Below are 20,410 nucleotides of genomic sequence, written 5' to 3'. Positions count from 1 at the left end.
TCGCTATATATAGAAAACAAGCAGCCATCGAAGAATGACAGAGTGGATGGTGAGGTAACCTAGTGTTATCTGTGTCAGCTAAGCTCACGTCATTTTCACGAAACATAGTATAGGATCGTACCACGACAAAACATTATTGTAATTCCCAAATTGAAAAAGGCGAAGGACGCATGCCTGAATCCTACGTTGCGTTTCTAATGCGTCTTAAAGCTAATTTATTTATTTTATTGCTATTTTAATCTTTGTTATAATGATCTTATGTATGAGGTAAAGTATTATATATATATATTGCAAAATAGTACACAAATCGACCAGCAAAAGCAGAGAGGAATTTTTAACCTGATGACGCGCATAAATAGTCTTGATTTTTTCCTCCTTTTTTTATTGCTTTCCGAGGAGATTGTAACTGTAATTTTCCATTGTTTTTAATTTTCTGAAGAAAGATTATATAGATATTTAAATTAGATTGGAGATCTCAATTTTGACATAAACCGTGCGACGAACGATAATATGTTATATATATATACATATTATTTTCCCTGTTTATAGGAAAAAATATTTGTTTAATTTTTTTATGGTGATTGTCGACGTTCTCGAACAACGATAGCGCTTGACATCATTTTCTGGTTGAAAATGGAAACCAATGGGCTGCATTTAATTTAATTAAGAGCAAATTACAGGACGTAGGCAAAAATAAGTGCCTTTATTATTTTATTTTGAAAAAGTGAGAACATTTGGAATATTAACCACGCCTATGCCGGGACCGGCAATTTTAGATATGAATTATCATGTTTATACACAATTATACGACGAATACACAAGTGATAGAATTGGCACGAATTCAACATATATAAGTTTTATAGCATGATTAACGAAAACACATCATTTTGCAACGATCGACGTGACATGATTATAAAATCTGATCATGACACGTGAACACGATTATGCTGTTGGTGTAAAGATGCTTGAGAGACGTGATAAAAAAAGTTGCAACAGTTTTCGGTCCCTTCATTGCCTCTAAGTATATATTAGATCGACGGATTCCAAAACGATGTGATGAACTACAATTAAGTATTTAATGAAGTGAATCGTATGTCAACACAATTGACAAAAATCTGTCGCATCAATTTCGTGAAGTAATTTTACCGGAAAATGTTAAATTATACAAACTCATCCGTTGCATACAATTTTGTACAGCAATTATGTCCCATCGCATATATTTCACCCAAAATAAATACGTGTAAAATATCAGACTTATTAAGACGGATTTACAAGAATAATTTACCAAATGACATGTCAAATTGTTATCGATTATTGACTATGACCCACTTATTTTAAGGATTATTCGGAATTGAAAACTTCATTCTGTAAACCAATTTTGTTAAATTAGTCTTTAAGATTTTTAGTAATTGTTAGGATTAGACGCATAAAAACAATGAAATAGAAAATAAATGCGAGAAAGAGAAATCGAGACACGTAGTGTTATTATGGTTCATCCTTAAACTAAAACTACATACAGCAGATGCTTTCACTATAATTAGCGTCTCCCACAATTCTGTTACAATCTTCAATTACAAGAGAAAGAGATTATATATACTTAGTAGCTATTCATGGATTAAAGCTCAAAATATCAATAAAATACAGGCCAAAATTATAAAAACCTCTTGGAGTCGCGGGGGCGGCTCCCCGGACCCTCGCCTGCTCACTGGGGAACGGAATTTTCGTACCTTCCTATTGATGGGGAGTCTGAATTATATCCTAATAGAAAGTCTCGTAATATATGTTTTTATAATAACGAAATAACTTAAAGTGACCACCCGCCTGGGTGGCGCCGCTGGAGCGCGCACTCTTCCTCTCGCAAAAGGTTGAGTGTTCGAATCCCGGGTGCCGCAGGGTGACTTAACCGGTGCACGTGTGTGGTGGCTAGCACGTGTCGCCCCCAGGGTTTACCTCCCAGCTGTCGGCCGTGCGGGGGTTCCCTGGGTCATCAAAAAAAAAATAAAAAAAAAATAACTTAAAGTGGCAAGCAATCACTTCTCCCTTTGAAGTGTCTTTGGCGCATCCTCGTACATGGTTTCGAAAAAGGCTGCGAGGCTTTCGAGAAAAGTAAAGTAAAAGACACACAAATCGAAAGTGGAGGAAACCTCAGCTTGGAGATTATAAAAGAAATTAATGAGAAAGCGAATGAGACAAAACCCTAGGATTAGTATTTCGTTTTCCTTCACACCAAAACCAGCAGCCTCCTCCCACTAATCACAACTTTCCACTGCTGGTCGTAGGTCACCTAATCATGATTAAAGATAGTAAAGAGCACCAAACCACGCAAAACCCTAGAAGTCCATTTTTTCAATTGATCTTTTCACATGGGCTGTTTTCATAATATGTGCTATTAGTCACGATTCATCCTTATGATTGGGTGATTAGGGTTTGCTAGGATTAAAGAAAAAGGAACAATACGATGGGTATCTTTGGCCTTGACCAGTTCTAGAGTCTCCTGAATTGCTCTTTCATCAACCAGTCTCCCATCGTTCCACCAAATTTAGTGACGATGAAAAATCTGGTGTGACCCTATTTAAAATCGGGAAAAAAGCCCGTGAACAATCTACATCATCGTGTGAACATAAATACTTAGATAATAATTATGCCGACCTGTTCTCTACTTACTAAGACGGGACTACAAATGTGGATTGCTAGACGGTGAGTGTGTGGACCGCGAGCGACCCTTTAAATAAGTGAGTCGTATTTAAGAATCGATAACAATTTGACATATTGATTGGTAAATCAATTATGTAAACCAGTCTTTGTAAGTCTAACATTTTCCTACTCTATTAGCACATGAGAAACCTTTAACAACATAATTTAGTAAAAAGCAAAAAAATAGAGAAATGGTTTATCCGATTGGGCTTAGAGCTCTTCCAAACTGTTGAATTTGAGTTTTTCGTCAAAATAAAATAATTAATATGCACAGTAATTGATTATGTTTAATGTGCAAAGTCATTCTTGAATTTTCTCAATATTTTTATTTGTATTTTTTTTTATCAAGAAGCGTAACAAAGGTCAAAGGCCACTTTGTGAAAGATATAATGAATCCCGGCCCTCTAGAGCCAATGCTACTAAACAAGACAAAAACAGGTGAAGAATGAACCAATGAAGAGAGGATAACTTCCTAAATTAGACGACAAGTGAGTTGACCTTAGTCAGGTAGGCTAAGCATGAAAAATAAAGTCAACCAGTCAAATTGCTTAGAAACCCTCGACAAGATTTACCGAAACTAATGCCAATCCTTCAACAGAGTTATCCAATGTATATTGTATAATTCATCAAATAAACTCGCGTAATCAGTTGTAACTTCTTATATATTTACGTTATTTTTGTGCAAAAATGTCGTAACACACAAAATGCAAAAAGTTATGCGAATTGCTGACAACATTTACTCTATTCCTTTTTGTTCGATAATTATCGGGAAACGGAGGATTTATCTTAAGGATCATTAGAAACAACGGACAAGACATGCATAGTCCAAGGTTAGGAGAAAAAACGGGATGGTCCATTGTTCCTAGGAATCTTAGAAAGAGGTCGACGCCATGAAAGGACCATAAAAGACGGTGGGGATTAAAGGACACGATTAGGTCCACCAGACAACTTCGACTAGGAGACAAAAGGCATTAATGTTTTTGGTTGAAATTCGAACGTCAATTTTGTTTTCACTTTCTTTCTTTTTCGGGGAAATTAACATCTTCATGTGTATATTCATATTACCAAGTTAGATACAACTGCTCTTATAAAAATGTAGCAGGAAAGCGGCATTGCGGGTTAACCTTTTTCGTGTCGAATTAAGTTTGCCTCTTCATTTCGATCATATTACCGGTACATAAAATTATGGAAATCCACCAGAAAATTACTTGTTTTTCGCAATCAATATCTGCCTTTATGTCGTGCCTCGCGCTTTAGATTTTGGCATATGTGGTGATTGGCGTTTTTGTCTTGGCTCCCCCGTCCAAAGGCAGTGAAAATACAGAGGCAGCTTTCTATTTCTGCAAGCAAGAGAGTCAAGACAAAAAGCTTAACTGAAGCAACACTCATGGATCATACGAGGCCACATCCTCGGAAATCTACGTCACCATAGATGGCAGATTCAAAAGGTTGACCACATCGCCTTGAAAAAATCTTGAGTGAATTTGAATCGTGTAAGCCCAGCTCGCATGTACCATTGAATAAGATGGAGGCAAAGGCCTGCTCCATCGCTAAACGTCACGGTGGTCGAGATCGAATGGTGGTGATCTTTTGGGTTTGGGCAAGTTGCCTAGTACACGTGCATGAGCAGGATAAAGCGAAATAAAATTGAAGGACCACATGCATAAAATTATTGTTGGGGATAGGGTTAAGCAGTGAATCTGAGCCGTATGGAGTACTATGTTGTTGCTTTGTGAATGTTTTGTACATATCTATTAATTTGCATGTGCCTCTTGGAATTAGGAGAACCTGAATAATTCACAAGAGGTCACCTTATGATTAATACGAAACCGTGACCAATATTAAAAAATGCAGGGATCGTCTCTAATAAACGAAATAAAAGTAGAGGAACATTTTGGAATTCCGAGCATAAGGGCAAGGGTAAAAGAAATCGGTAGTATCGCTCTCAAACATTTTATAATTATTTGTAGTCGATAGAAGGATCTTTTCTTGTACGCGATGTTAGCAATATCAACTCATGTTCGTATATGTATCGAAACGAATTCTGTAAACCCTAACTTTCAAAGTATCAAACGAAAGTTTACCTTCTCCATATCACCAAACCTCGGATCTTGCACGTGCGAGTACCACACAATGCTTGAAGATCATGTTACCACTAGACTTAGCACTAAGAAAACGTGGGTGCAAAATGTTATTATCAACAAGCAATCTTCTCTTAAAAGGCATAATAATTTAGTGAAATTCACGTCACAGTGTTCGATGAAATTCAATTTTATCGGCAACCCACCACAAATGACTTCCCAACTTTTGCATCCGGGGCTGCACTTGCCAAGCAACCGATTAAAGAAATCTTTCCTTTTTCACGGTTTTTGATACACCGACTTCGTTTTGATATCGTGTGCAATTAATAACACGTCGTACCAAGTATGTGTAATAAAAGCCCCGGGGCCCTAGTTAAGGATGGCCAGTATCCTAGTTACAAGATATTTAAGATGATCCTAGGAAAAAGTTCCTGCAAAGCATTGGGTAGGACACCCCCAGCATACTGTTTTTGCTGTCCTCTGCGGCAAAATGGTTGGCGTATGTAAACATATTTATTACGCATACAGAAATCTTGCTTTCTTCTTGCTCCTGCTGTATGCTGTTAATGCTGTGATTATATATAACGACAAACTCGTCGCATACTCTGTAGGCACTGATTCGTCCCTCCCCGTGTGTCTGCGAGTGGACGAGAGAGAGAGAGAGAGAGAGAGAGAGAATGGGAAGAAAATGCTCGCACTGTGGATTCATGGGTCACAATTCAAGAACCTGCGCGTCGATCCAGAGAGACGCGAGCTTTGGTGGGGGTGGAGTCAAGCTGTTCGGGGTGCAGCTCGAGGCCGGTTATCCTTGTGGCATGGCGTCGCGTCTCGCGTTGAAGAAGAGCCTGAGCATGGACTGTCTGATGCCATCCACATCGTGTGTTCTAACGTCGTCGTATTCACCATCGTCTTCTTCGGCGACGACCGATTCTTCTCTCTCGCTACGCGCTGCTTGCGACGTCGGAGATCGTCTTCTTCAAGACGAGGGTCTCCACAAAGCGGCTAGTAACGCCAGTAATGATGGGTTTGCCTCTGATGGCTTTCTTGGGCGAGCCCAAGAGAGGAAAAAAGGTCAGCTTTTGTCTGTCCGTCTGTCTGTCTGATCTGTCTCATATGATGCAACTGTAGTTTTACTTTGTATTCTTTGCTTTTTGTGGGGAGGAGGGCAAGATTCGTAACATCTCACCTCTGCAGATCCATCTGATCGGAGAAACTTGCGAAGTTTCCGGTTGGGTTTTCGACTCCCACAATCGATCTCTAACGTTGCTGTTTTCTTCGATGATCTGGAGACGAATCTTGAAGAGCCAACGATTAGGGTTTCTCGACTAATGTTCTTGCTGATGATCTGATGAACTAAGTGACGTGTGATGGGTCAGGCGTGCCGTGGACGGAGGAGGAGCACCGGACGTTCCTGATGGGGCTGGAGAAGCTCGGGAAGGGGGATTGGAGAGGCATCTCCAAGAAGTTCGTCAGCACCAGGACGCCCACCCAAGTCGCCAGCCACGCCCAGAAGTATTTCCTCCGCAAGAACAGCCTCCACAAGCGAAGCAAGCGTCGTCCCAGCCTCTTCGATGTATAACTCATTCCGTCTCCTCCCTCCCTCGCTCTTCCCAAGTTGCAGAGCCATTTGACAGTAAATTAGTGATTTCTCATGCTTTAAAATCTTGAGATTTCAGCCGTTAATCAATTCTTTTGTCCACCACTTTTCAAGTGCATTCACGGGAATAAAGAAAGATTGTTTTCTTTATTCATTGTTTTGAACTATGCTAATCCGCTTGTTGGCGCACTAATTAATGTGTTTTTTCGCCAGGTGGGGAAGGAAAGATGCAGTGCTCATCATCATGGACAGATCCGAAAGCCAAGTGAATCTTCTTTCACCCCAATATGTCTCTTCTCACCTCAATTTGGCTCAATTGGACTAGACAGTGGAACAAGGATGGCACTGCTAACCTCTCCCCGTACATGTTCATACGATCATGAGCTCCCGAGTTCGAATCCCGTTAACCATGCTTCGACTGCAAACGGGCATCAGGGTTTGAAACCTAACCTGGAGCTGACACTCGCCTCCCCGAGTCATCAGTTGGATCAAGCCTCTTCGATCAGCGTCACCTAAATCAATCGTAGAGTCAATGGATCGTTGGTGATCCCATGTGTAAGTGTATGATCTGATCTGCCTCAAGATGAGGATGTATGTGTTTTTTTTTATTCTTCTAGGATTGTGCTAGCAAGTGCTCCTGCACAATGATTAACCATAATGTGTAGTCATCCAGTTGTAATTAAGCAAAGTTCTTCTAGTACTACTCCATCTTCCGGTTTCGGTTCATTTGCAACAATTGTCTCCAATTTGTGAGCATTGATCTTAAGTGAAGAATAATTCACTCTCGAACCATTTCATATAAATCACTCATGTTGTCGTTATGAAATAAGTATGAGCTGACATAACGACGAGGATCGCTCAAAATCAAATTTCGAAAAGAATCGGGACTTATGAAAGAGGAAGGTGCTCGAAATTTACCTACGCATCGAGGGTTGTTACCCGAATTCTCTGTCGAATTTTGTTATATGATAAGACTCAATCATTATATGTAAGTGTCCAGTTCAAACTTCTTCCTTTTCTCTTTTTCTAGGGTTAAAAAACGTGTGGACATGTTCGGGTAAATAACACAGCGTTCCTTGTTCCAATATTATTACGCAATATATTTAATTTGGTGTTTAGTAATATTAAATTGGAGTTGACACTGTTCATGCGTACGATATCCTTTTGAATTTAACGCCAAGTTTCTGCATTCACTTTTTAGAAAAGTAATTCCAAAATCGCATTATGTTTATATATGCTATAAAAAATATTTTCAAGTAAAATTAAGGGAAACCAATTTTGCTTTCATACAAAATGAAAAAAAGAAGAAGAAGAAAATCTCGCCTTCGAAATTTCATCAAGAATGACATCAAATTATAATCAGAAGACAAATTTTGTGAACGACACAACAATATGAGGTTTCGAGATTTCTGTTTACTTTGAAAGTTTTTGTTTTGAGGAATCGTATCGTACATGTTTCGGGAAATAAAGAACATATTTCTTAAAAATGTTTTTACTTTTCATTTCAACTCGAGATTTAAAATTTTGACCAAAAAAAAAGTCCTACTCATTATTTAGGGCATAGGTTGTTGAAGAATATCAATTTGGTTCATTGGAACAAATTTTGAAAATAAGCCCAAGTAAGTCCAAGGCCGAGGCCAAGCCCATCCACTATCAACTCACAAAACGTAATGAGCACTTTCATTAGAGAATAGTGTCAATTTACATAAAAAAGAAGAAGAAGGAAATTTGATCATGGAAAACTTAAGAAATCCACGAGTTTCACGTTGTCCTTTGCATGGTCCTAAAGGGAAAATTGTCAAATCAGTCTTAAATCTATTGTACCGCGGCCAATTCAGTCCTAAACCTTTTAATTTTGCCAATTCAGTCCTAAACCTTTCTAATTCTTGCCAATTTAGTCCTTCCGGCCAATTTTGGCCGGCTGGCGCTGACGTGGCCGCTGGCCGGCGTCGGCCGTCCGGCCAACGCTGACGTGACAATTTTTTATTATTTTTTTTCAAATTTTTAATCTTTTTTAATCATTTTTTTTTTATTTCTTCCTCTGGCCGGTCCGGCGACCAGCGACCGGCGGCCGGCTAGAGGGGAGGGCCGGTGAGGTCGACCTCGCCGCTGCTGAGGCGAGGCCGACCTCGCCGTCGCCTGGGTCGCGACGGCGAGGTCGAGCCTCGCCAGATCTGGGCGAGGCTCGACCTCGCCGTCGCGACCCAAGCATCGGCGAGGTCGGCCTCGCCTGCGCCGGGCGAGGCGAGGCCCGGCTGGTTCGCGACGGCGAGGTCGAGCCTCGCCGGCTGGCGGGCTCGCCTCGTCGTCGCACAGTTCGCGACGGCGAGGTCGAGCCTCGCCGGATCCGGGCAAGGCTCGACCTCGCCGTCGCGACCTCGCCGTCGGCGAGGTCGGCCTCGCCGTCTTGGGCCTCACCTCGCCGTCGCCGGATCTGGGCGAGGCTCGACCTCGCCGTCGCGAACTAGGCGACGGCGAGGTCGAGCCTCGCCGGCTGGGCCTCGCCTCGCCGTCGCTGTTTCGCGACGGCGAGGTCGAGCCTCGCCGGATCCGGACGAGGCTCGACCTCGCCGTCGCGACCCGGGAGTCGGCGAGGTTGGCCTCACCACCTTCTTGGGCCTCGCCTCGCCGTCGTGACCCGGGCGACGGCGAGGTCGAGCCTCGCCGGATCACGGGCGAGGCTCGACCTCGCCGTTGCGAACCAAGCGACGGCGAGGCGAGGCCCAGCAGCGGCGAGGCCGGCGAGGTCGACCTCACCGGCCCTCCCCTCTGGCCGGCCGCCGGTCGCAGGACCGGCCAGAGGAGGAAATCAGAAAAAAAAAAGAAAAAAAACGATTAAAAAATTGAAAAAAAATAATAAAAAATTGCCACATCAGCGCCGACCGGCCAAAATTGGCCGGAAGGACTGAATTGGCAAGAATTAGAAAGGTTTAGGACTGAATTGGCAAAATTAAAAGATTTAGGACTGAATTGGCCGCCGTACAATAGGTTTAGGACTGATTTGACAATTTCCCCGGGTCCTAAAAGCCAAAATTGATTCACGTACTTTTACTTTGTTTAATCAAGTCATTTTGAAGCAAATCCAATCAAATTCAGCCGACGTACTATCGAACGATGCCATAGTATTATACGGATAATATTTACAGATGCTCACATGGATGAATATGGAAAAATTTAGACAGTGTCGAAGTGTTCACTACAAAAAAACAAGAGTTTTCCAACGAAAAATTGGGCAAAATTCATTGGAAAACAAATTTCCAACGAATTTTGCGACGAAAAAAAATTCGTTGGTAATTCGTCGTTGCAAATTTTTCCGACAAAAAATTTAAATTTTCGTAGGTAATTTGCAATGAAATTTTTTCGTTGGAAAAATTTCGTTGGAAAAATTCGTGGGAAAATTCGTTGGAAAGTTCGTTGAAAAATTCGTTGGTAATTATTCGTTGGAAAAAACGTGGCAAAATTCGTTGGTAATTTCCAACGAAATTAGCGACGAAAAAAAAATTGAATTTTCGTTGATAATTTCCGACGAAAATTAATTCGTGGCAAAATTCGTCACTAAAATTCGTTGGAAAAATTCGTTGCAAATTATTCGTTGCAAAAATCGTGGGAAATCCGCGAAATTTTCCTACAAAAAAATACAATTTTCGTTGGTAATTTCCGACGAAAAACAATTTCGTTGGAAATCTCGAATTTTTCCGACAAAAAATTTTCGTTGGTAATTTCCGACGAAAAAAAAATTCGTTGGAAATCCCGAATATTTTCGAGAAGAAATTACAATTTTCGTTTTTAATTTCCAACGAAAAAAAAATCGTTGGAAATCGCGAATTTTTCCGACAAACAATTTTCGTTGTTAATTTCCAACGAAAAAAAATTTCGTTGGAAATCCCGAATATTTCCGACAACAAATTACAATTTTCGTTGTTAATTTCCGACGAAAAAAAAATTTGTTGGAAATCGGGAATTTTTCCCACAAACAATTTTCGTTGTTAATTACCAACGAAAAAAAATTCGTTGGAAAAAGCTAATTTTTCCGACAAACAATTTTCGTTGGTAATTTCCGACGAAAAAAAAATTCGTTGGAAATCCCGAATATTTCCAACAAGAAATTACAATTTTCGTTGTTAATTTCCGACGAAAAAAAATTCGTTGGAAATCGGGAATTTTTCCCACAAACAATTTTCGTTGTTAATTTCCAACGAAAAAAAGATTCGTTGGAAATCGCGCATTTTTCCGACAAACAATTTTCGTTGGTAATTTCCGACAAAACCAAAATTCGTTGGAAATCCCGAATATTTCCCACAATAAATTACAATTTTCGTTGTTAATTTCCGACGAAAAAAAAATTCGTTGGAAATCGCGAATTTTTCCGACAAAAATTTTTCGTTGTTAATTTCCCACGAAAAAAAAATTCGTTGGAAATCGCAAATTTTCCGACAAAAAATAGCAATTCTCGTTGGTAATTTCCGACGAAAACTAAATTCGTTGGAAAAATCGTATATAAATTCATTCTTATTCGTTGCAAAAAATCGTGGGAAATCCGCGAAATTTTCATCCAAAAAATTACAATTTTCGTTGGTAATTTCCAACGAAAACAACATTTGTGGGAAAATTCGTTGCAAAATTTGGCGCTAATTATTCGCTGCAAAAATCGCTGGAAATTCGATTTTTTTCCATCAAAAAAATTCAATTTTCGTTGGTAATTTGCAACGAAAACTATTCGTGACAAAATTCGTCGCTAAGTTTGCGACGAATTTTATTTAGCGACAATTTCGATTTTAAATCTAATTATTATCAATATTAATTTTTTTTTGGTAAGAAAGCAATATTAATTTCTACGATGCATAAGTTGCAAAGTCTCATATGATGATATTCGATATTCAATCTCATAATACGAAGAGGCAGATAAGCACTAATGAACATCGGGTGATACGTTCAAAACATTGAAAGAACGCGGGACAACCATAAAATATTGGTAGCTTCGGTACTCGAGAATGAACTAGAAAGGACTAACAATAAAATCATCAGCATCATCATCATCATCATCACCAATCGCCGCATCATTTTGTGGCTCAGCATTATGCCCATCATCAATTGGATTAATATGAGGTAGAGGAGGAACCTCATTGCGATCGATGTCGAGATGTCGCATGACAATTTGCATTTGTTGTTGCATCACCCTTATTTGTTCATCCTTCTGTCCAAGTAAATACTTCATTTCTTCGTCCTTCTGTACAAGCAACTGCTTCAGTTGGCTCAATTCTTGGGTTATATGCTCCTCATGTCGTGTCCTTCTTGAAACAGCCGCATTGGAGGATGAAGTTGCAGCAGCCTTCGATTTGTACATCCTTGACAAGGATCCCATCCCAAATATTTTTCCTCCTTTCATCCCACTCGCTGCCTCCACCCATAATGCCATACTGTCAACCGATGGCTCAGACACGGCATGACCATCACCACCACCACCACCACCATCACCACCATCACCACCACCATCACCATCACCACCATCACCACCATCACCACCACCATCACCATCACCACCATCACCACTAGCAGTGCTCATTAAAAGTTCATCATATTTTTCCTATATTAACATTATAGATGGAAATAAAATAAATTCATATATATTACCATAAATATTAAAAACATTCATGATTTTCATTCTAGTTTCCTTTAAGTCCGAACTATAACCTTACATACCTTAATAGCTTTTGCTCGAGCGCCAGTCCATGTCTTATCCTTTTTTTGGAATGTGCGTTCAAATGTAGCTGTAAAAGTGGGTTCCGTCCCCAATTCATCTGCCTACAAAATATAAACATAAATGACTAATCATTACATTAAATGCACTGACATGTATAAACAGACTTACCATTATTCTTTTATGCTCCCCGATGCTGATAGAGCCCCCAGCATATGTGGCAGATGCAGACCCGTCACTAGAACTAGAAGCTCGATTCTTCTTGTTCTGTTCACACCTTAGCTTATACTTCTCAGTTTCCCAAGTTCTTGTAATTTCCGTCCAATTGTCAGTTGTAAAAAAGGTCGGCTTTTCTTTTCTTCTCTTCGCTCTATTTATCACATATCGCATGTGATCACCGATTTTCTTCTTGAAAATTCTTTTAACCTCATCCTCTTCCATTTCATCCCACGTGAACTTACGCTACAATCAATAGAAAAACAACTGAAAATTATCCACTAGGGTCACATGTCACGTATCCATTACAATGTACCAGACAATTCGTGACAAAATTCATTATTGACCATCAGTATGCTACACCGAACTTAGTTTGTGAAGAAAGACAACACTAACCTTGAACTCATTCCACCACAAAGTTTTTACTTCTGCGGGAGCGCTGCTAAAAGTAATAAACTGGCCCATCCAACAGTTATTGACTATTTTATTCATCTCCCTCACAACATGCGTAGAATCCGTGAATCTGAAAACATGTTATAACAATACGGACAATGAGACAATGAAGCATACGGATAATTCGCAATATGAACAATTTTATTTACATCGATAATTTATATATACGTAAAAAAATGAAGTACTTACGAATCTCCACATGGGCATATAATGAATCGGGTATCTTCTTCATTATTCGAGTGTTGCACTGAAGAAGAATGTGGAACCGAAGGAGATCGAATTGGAGATGGAACTGAAGTAAATTCAGTTCGCATGTCCCGAGGTTCTACCCTAATATGTTGTTGAGGGTCGGAGGATGGGCCAATGTGTTCGTGTTGTCCATGAACATGTTGTGGTTGAGGGTTACATGAAAGGGCAGGGGAAGAGGACAGGGTCGGGGACGAGGACGAGCCAGCGGAAGGGGCTGATCTTCTTTGTGAACCCGAACCACGCATGAAACCTCCACGTTTAAACTGACAAGTAGGAAGGTTAGACAAATATATTTAAAAATATGAACATATATTAGGGACTGAAAATGACATTAGTCATTTTGCTTACCATTTTGTTTAATAGAGCAATAAATAAACTCGACAAAATGAAACAAAACGACTATTGCCTCTGATAAATAGCAATCTTTGGTCCCCGTCGAAACAACCTATTAAAATTTGGACCACATCAGATTCCACGAAAAATAAAATGAAGCATATTAAATGTGTAGAACGAATTACAACAAGTATCAACTCTGATGCCACATTTGTGCAAATTTATGCCCCAAATATGCTAATTCGCACAGTTCTAGTATAGACCTAAAAAAAAGATCACAAATTACGTTCAACAAATAAATTTGCCACAAATGCAACACATTAATTTGTTCCCTCTATAAGCGTCGTTTTACCAAATTTTATATATTAACACAAAAATCATTAAAAAAAAACGACAACCGTGTCGGAATCATGGCCGCGAGCCCCCCCTCTGGCGAGGTCGCCCGCCACCCCCTTCCGGCGACCCCCCCTCCTGCGAGTTGGCCGGCGACCCCCCCTCCAGCGAGCTCACCGGCGACCGCCCCCCGCACGGCCGAGGTGGCGCGACCCTCCGGCGGAGCTGGTCGGCGACCCCCCACGGGCCACCGTGGCCGGTGACCCCACGGCCCGGCTCGCCGGCCACCCACGGCCGGTTGGCGGCGAACCCCCTCATGGTCGGCTCACCCGGCGACCCCCCCCGCGGACAGCTCGCCGGCGACCCTCCCCTCCACGGGGAGTCGCCTGCGACCCCCCCCACACGGCCAGCTCGCCAGCGACACCCCCCTCCGGCCCCACTCGGCTGCCACCCCCCACCAGCCAACTCCGCCGCGACCCCCCCTGGCCAAGTCCGCCGCGACCCCCGCCACCCCCTCACGGCCGCGTCACCATTTTATTCAAACAATATATAGTTTAGAGTTACCTACCGGGCTGGGCGAAGTCGACGGCGAGGTGGACGGCGAGGACGCCGGCGTCGACGGCGATGTGGACGACGAAGGCTGCGACGGCGACGAGGACGGCTCTGAGGAGATTCGTGGCGAGATTGTTCTTGCAACAAAAGCGGAGTCTCGGCGAAAATAGACTAAGTGCAAAATTTCCAACGAATTTTAAATTCGTTGGAAAATTCGTGGGAAATTTCCAACGAATGTAAAATTCGTGGGAAATTTCCAACGAATTTAAAATTCGTTGCAAATTTCCCACGAATTTTTTAAATTCGTTGGAAATTTTCGCGAATTTTTGGAAATTTCCGAAAATTTGAAAATCGTGGGAAAATTCGTGGGATTCCCACGAACTTGTATTTCGTGGGAAATTTCCAACGAATTTGAAATTCGTAGGAAATTTCCCACGATTTTTCCGACAAATTTCAAATTCGTGGGAAAATATTTACTTATAGACTATTTTCGTGGGAAAATTTGTGGGCAATTTGCCATGAATTTACAATTCGTGAGAAATTTCCAACGAATATAAAATTCGTGGGAAAATTTTGCCACGAATTTGAAATTCATGGGATTCCGACGAAATTCAAACTAGTGGGAAAATTCTGAAAATTTGAAATTCGTGGAAAAATTGGTGGGAAATTTTCCACAACTTTCAATTTCGTGGGAAATTTCCAATGAATTTCAAAGTCGTTGGAAATTTCCTACAATTTTTCCCACGAATTTCAAATTCGTGGCAAAATATTTGCTTATATACTATTTTCGTGGGAAAATTATTTGGGAATTTCCAACGAATTGGAAATTCGTGGGAAATGTTTCCAACGAATTGTAAATTCGTGGGAAATTTTTCCAACGAAATGGAAATTCGTTGGAAATATTTCCAACGAATTTCAAATTCGTGGGAAATTCCAACGAATTTACAATTCGTTGGAAATTTCCCACCAAAATTTCCCACGAAATTCAAATTAGTGGGAAATTTCCAAAAATTGTACCCGTTCGTGGGAAAATTGGTGGAAAATTTCCAACGAAGTTGTAATTCGTTGGAAATTCGTACGATTTTTCCCACGAATTTCAAATTCGTGGCAAAATATTTGCTTATAAACTATTTTTGTGGTAAAATTCGAGGCAAATTTCCAACGAATTTGAATTCGTTGGAAATTTCCCACGAAATTCAAATTAGTGGGAAATTTCCGAAAATTTGAAATTCGTGGGAAAATTCGTGTGAAATTTCCCACGAATTTCAATTTTGTGGGAAATTTCCAACGAATTTGAAAGTCGTTGGAAATTTCCTACGATTTATTTGGAGATTTCCAACGAATTGTAAATCCGTGGGAAATTTTTCCCACGGATTTACAATTCGTTGGAAATTTTTCCAAGGAAATGCAAATTCGTTGGAAATGTTTCCAACGAAATGCAAATTCGTTGGAAAAAATTCCAACGAAATGCAAATTCGCGGAAATGTTTCCAACGAAATGCAAATCCGTTGGAAATTTTTCCAACGAAATGCAATTCCGTTGGAATTTTTTCCAACGAAATGCAAATTCGTTGCAAAATTCTAATATTTTTCCCTACTATTTTAATTATGTGGCTAAATCTGAGGCTAATTAGCCACGAATTCTAATTATAACAACAACGACGACGACAATAAGAATAATTACAACAACAACAATAACAAAAATTTATGAGAAAAAAAAACACATGTCGCAATAATAATAATAATTGCACATAAATAGTGAAAAGTCTCAAAAATCATATTCTTCATCTTCATCTTCATCTTCACTTTCATCTGCAGCTGCAGCTTCGTCTTCGTCTTCATCTACTTCATGCGCATCATCTTCATTATCTGTCTCATAATCAAGTTCTGTACCAACTTCAAAATTTGATTCGCGAATTTCAGTTGGATCCACATCGATCATCGCTCCACATGGATCTCGTAAAGTTGGAATGGTATATTCATCAGTTTCAATCGTGTGACGAACTTTCTCTTGTTGATATGCTGTGTCCTTCCAGTGTTCCTTGAATTTTTTCCGTGCTTTGGTTTTACATACAGCCCACCAATCAGCTTTGTCACGTTTCAAACTAGGATATGATGCATAATATACTTGAATTGCTTGTTGTGCTAAGACAAATGGTTCATATTTCATATATCTTTTCTTGTGATTTATTTCAACCAAATTAAACTTCGTATGCACATTCATTCCTTTGACGGGGTCGAACCATATGCACTTAAATAACACAACCCGCAAAATTAATGGTCCATGGTACTCTATCTCTACGATTTCATCCAACAACCCATAAAAATCATCTTTCGAACTGCCACCATTTGATAACTGAACACACACACCACTATTCATTGTGGCTTTTCCCATTCCATATGTTCGAGTGTGAAAATTGTACCCGTTTATGAAATATGCTGGCCAAGTTCGTACTCTGGACTTTGGACCCCACGCCAGATGATATAGCAATCCTTGCTCTGTCGCATGATCATGATTACTGTGAACCTAAGGTCAAATACGCAATGTCAATAATATATATTTTAATATATGATGTATAAAAAATTCGAATAACTTGCATTTCGTCCACATACAACTTACATATGTTGTTAACCATGTTGCAAATTGTTCCTCGCACAAACGGTCAAACTCATTTGGTGGTAGTCCAAACATTGAATTTTGAAAAATCCTATTAACAAATACCATTTATATATTAGCAAATGTTTGACACACAATACATATACTTACAAATGTACACTTACTTGAAGTATGGCTCAACTTCTGGACAGTTCAGTAAAATATATGTATGGGCTGCCTGCTTTTCTTCACCTGTTAAGTGCCGAAACTTACTTGCGCCGCTTGGTCGACCCAAATAATTGAAAATAGAGAATGATTTGCAATTGGGATCAATGGGGCCCTCATCATTTCTTCCTGCTCTCCGCCTCTTGCACTGCACGTGCGGCTCAAAATAGTATGATGCAAATGTTGTCACTTCTTCCACAATATATGCATTACAAATTGAAGCTTCGACACATGTCTTATTCTTCACTTTTTTCTTCAAATGATATAAGAACCTAGTTGCAATACAAAAAAAATTTATCGGAACATAATATATAATGAAGTAATTTCAAATTTATTTAACAAAAAACTTACCTCTCAAATGGATACATCCATCGAAATTGGGCGGGATCTGCAACTTTGGCCTCATAAGGCAAGTGAACTAAGAGATGCTCCATTGAATCAAAGAACGATGGAGGAAATATCCTTTCTAAGTTGCAAAGAATAATTGGAATATCTCTATCTAGTTTCTTCATGTGTGATGCTTTCAACGCTGTTGAGCAAATATCGTGCAGGAAATTACTTAACTCTGTAATGGCGCCCAAAACAAAGTTTGGTAAAAGTTCCTTGAAGGCTATTGGAATTAGTCTTTCCATAAATACGTGACAATCATGACTCTTCAGACCTATCAACTTGCATTCATTCAAATCAACGCATCTCCCTAGATTCGAAGCATATCCATGAGGAAATCGCACTGATTTCAACCATTGACAAACGACCCGTCTCTGCTCCTTGTCCAATGTATAAACTGCTTTTGGTTTTGGTCCCCTGCTGCTTGCATCCACATCTAGTGTTGGCCGATTGCAAATATCCCTCATATCTTTTCTTGCATTCAAGTTGTCTTTTATTTTTCCAGTGACATCCATCACGGTATTTATGACATTATCGAAAACGTTCTTCTCTATGTGCATGACGTCAAGATTATGATGAATAAGATGGGCCTTCCAATATGGTAGATCCCAAAATATACTGCGCTTAGTCCATTTATGTGTACTTCCGTACCCAATAGTTGTGCCGTGAGGGTTTTCAACAACCGTTGGAAACTCCTGCACTCGCTCCCAAATTTGATCACCGGTCAACCTCAATGGTTGATGTATTCTTTCGATCCTATTCTTGATAAACTCTTTTTTATTCCTTCTGAATGTATGCTTTAGCGGCAAAAATTGCCTATGACAGTCAAAATAGCTGGCCTTCTTACCGTGCTTTAATCTGAATGACTTCGATCTCTCCATACATATCGGACATCCTAAGATACCAAATTGTACTCCATCCGGATAACATTCCATAAGCCGGAAAGTCATTTATCGTCCAAAGAAGAGCAGCCTTCATTACAAATGTTTGATCGGTAGAAACGTCATACGTAGGGACACCTTCATCCCATAGCCGTTGTAACTCTTCAATCAATGGTTGCATATAAACATCTATCAACTTTTTTGGATTTTGCGGGCCAGTCACGATCAATGTCAAAAACATATAAGGTGTCTTCATGCACATACCGGGTGGAAGATTGTACGGAGTTAAGATAACTGGCCAACATGAATAACTTTTTCCTGATTTCCCAAATGGGGCAAAACCATCAGCACATAGACCTAACATGATGTTTCGAGGCTCTATCGCAAACTCGGGATATGTTCTATCAAAATGTTTCCATACCTCTGCATCTGAAGGATGACACATTAGACCCTCTTCTGTTTCATGATTTGCATGCCAAGTCATGTGTTCAGCAGTGGCTTGAGACGCATAAAGCCTTTGCAACCTGGGGATTAAGGGCAAGTAGAACATTTGTTTACATGGTCTACGCTTCTGATTACGACCTTGCCTCCTGTTAATCTTGTACCTAGGTTGGCTGCAGAATTTGCAAGATTCTGCATTTTCATCATCTCTCCAATATAACATACAACCCATACTACATACATCAATCCTTACAACTGGAAAACCTAAATTATCCACTAGCTTTTTCATATCGTAAAAGTCACTTGGCATGATGTTATCACGAGGCATTGTTTCCCACATTACTTCAACAAAAGAGTTGAAGCAATCCATAGACACATTATGCTCTGCCTTGATATTTAACAGTCTTGCTGTCACTGATACCTTCGTGTGGTTGTCACAACCTGCCCATAAAGGTTCATCTGCTGTTTTCAACACTTCCCATAACTGATTTGATTGAAAAGTTCCATCACACACATTCTCATCAAAACCTGTAACTCCTGCCTCTTCCAATTGTGATGCATGACTAGTTCCCACTTGTTCAAGTGTAGGAGTAAAACTAGTACTTGCATGATTCGATTCTTAAACAAAATTATGACCGGCTTCATCAAACACCATCCCCTGATATGGGTTCAATTGGTCATAATAGCTACATTCTTCCCTAACTAAAAATTGGTCGCTTCTTCGATATCCGTCATCAGATATAAATGGTTAACCATGGCAAGTCCAATTATAATAGTTCGGAGTAAACCCAAATCTACAAAGATGTTTTCTAACTTTGTCAATGTCTTGAAATTTTCCATTACTGCACTTTCTACATGGACACCTTAACTTATTTCCATCCATGAACTCATATTTATTACTAGCAAAGTCCAAAAATAGTTCCACCCCGATTCGAAACTCATCGGTCAATCATTGACGTCAGGTAAGTTCTTATTATACATCCAACCCCTGTCTCTTTGCATTGTGTCTGTATAAAAATAAAAAAATTCTCGTACAATATTAAAAATATCATAGCTATTGTTTAATATTGTTAATTAAAACCATAAAATTCTAACAATTACAATTTTCTTTTTTACGAAACAATTACTTTCAACTTGAAAAAAATGAAAAAATTACCATGTCAAGAAAACTTACCAAGTATTTGACTGAAACCTTTGTAGTAGAAAGTGGTCTATTTGATGAGAATTGCAACGTTCACTTGGATTGCGAGACCTTCAAATGGACACGTACCTAAAATAAAAACAAATTACTTAAAATTCATTTTTTAATTATCTTTTATTTTTTTCTCTTTTTTTTCTTTTTCTTTTTTTTTTGTCCTTTCTTCTTGGCCGGTCGCCGGTCCGGCGACCGGCGAGCTCGCCTGGGCAAGTTCTGGGCGACCTCGAGGTCGCCGGCGGCGAGGGCCAGCCAAGCCGCCGGTGAGCTCGGCCTCTCGCCGTGCCGGCGAGGGCCGCCAAGCCGCCGGCGAGCTCGACCCTCGCCCGGTCTGCGGCGAGGCCAGCCAAGCCGCCGGCGAGCTCGGTCCTCGCCGGTGCCGGCGAGGGCCGCCCAAGGCTGCCGGCGAGCTCGAGGTCGCCCGGATCTCGCCGAGGTGCAGGCGGCCGGAGCTCGCCGCCATGGCGGCTCGGCCTCGCC

General features: G+C 40.4%; 1 protein-coding gene across 1 annotated transcript; it reads left to right on the top strand.

Annotated features, from left to right (window-relative positions):
- Positions 1–5,385: 5,385 nt before the first annotated feature.
- LOC115674269 (transcription factor KUA1-like) lies at positions 5,386–7,072 on the top strand. Its single transcript, XM_030596617.2, has 3 exons — positions 5,386–5,846; positions 6,152–6,348; positions 6,586–7,072. Exons 1-3 carry the CDS (start codon positions 5,453–5,455, stop codon positions 6,886–6,888), a joined length of 894 nt encoding a protein of 297 aa, XP_030452477.1. The 5' UTR covers positions 5,386–5,452; the 3' UTR covers positions 6,889–7,072.
- Positions 7,073–20,410: the final 13,338 nt, after the last annotated feature.

Source organism: Syzygium oleosum, unplaced genomic scaffold, assembly GCF_021117445.2.
Source record: "Syzygium oleosum isolate NSW1041296 unplaced genomic scaffold, Sole_v2.1 Sole_v2.04, whole genome shotgun sequence".
In the NCBI taxonomy this organism is placed as follows: Eukaryota; Viridiplantae; Streptophyta; class Magnoliopsida; order Myrtales; family Myrtaceae; genus Syzygium; species Syzygium oleosum.
The sequence above is the reverse complement of the archived record's forward strand: the minus strand, read 5'-3'. Positions and strand labels throughout refer to the sequence as shown.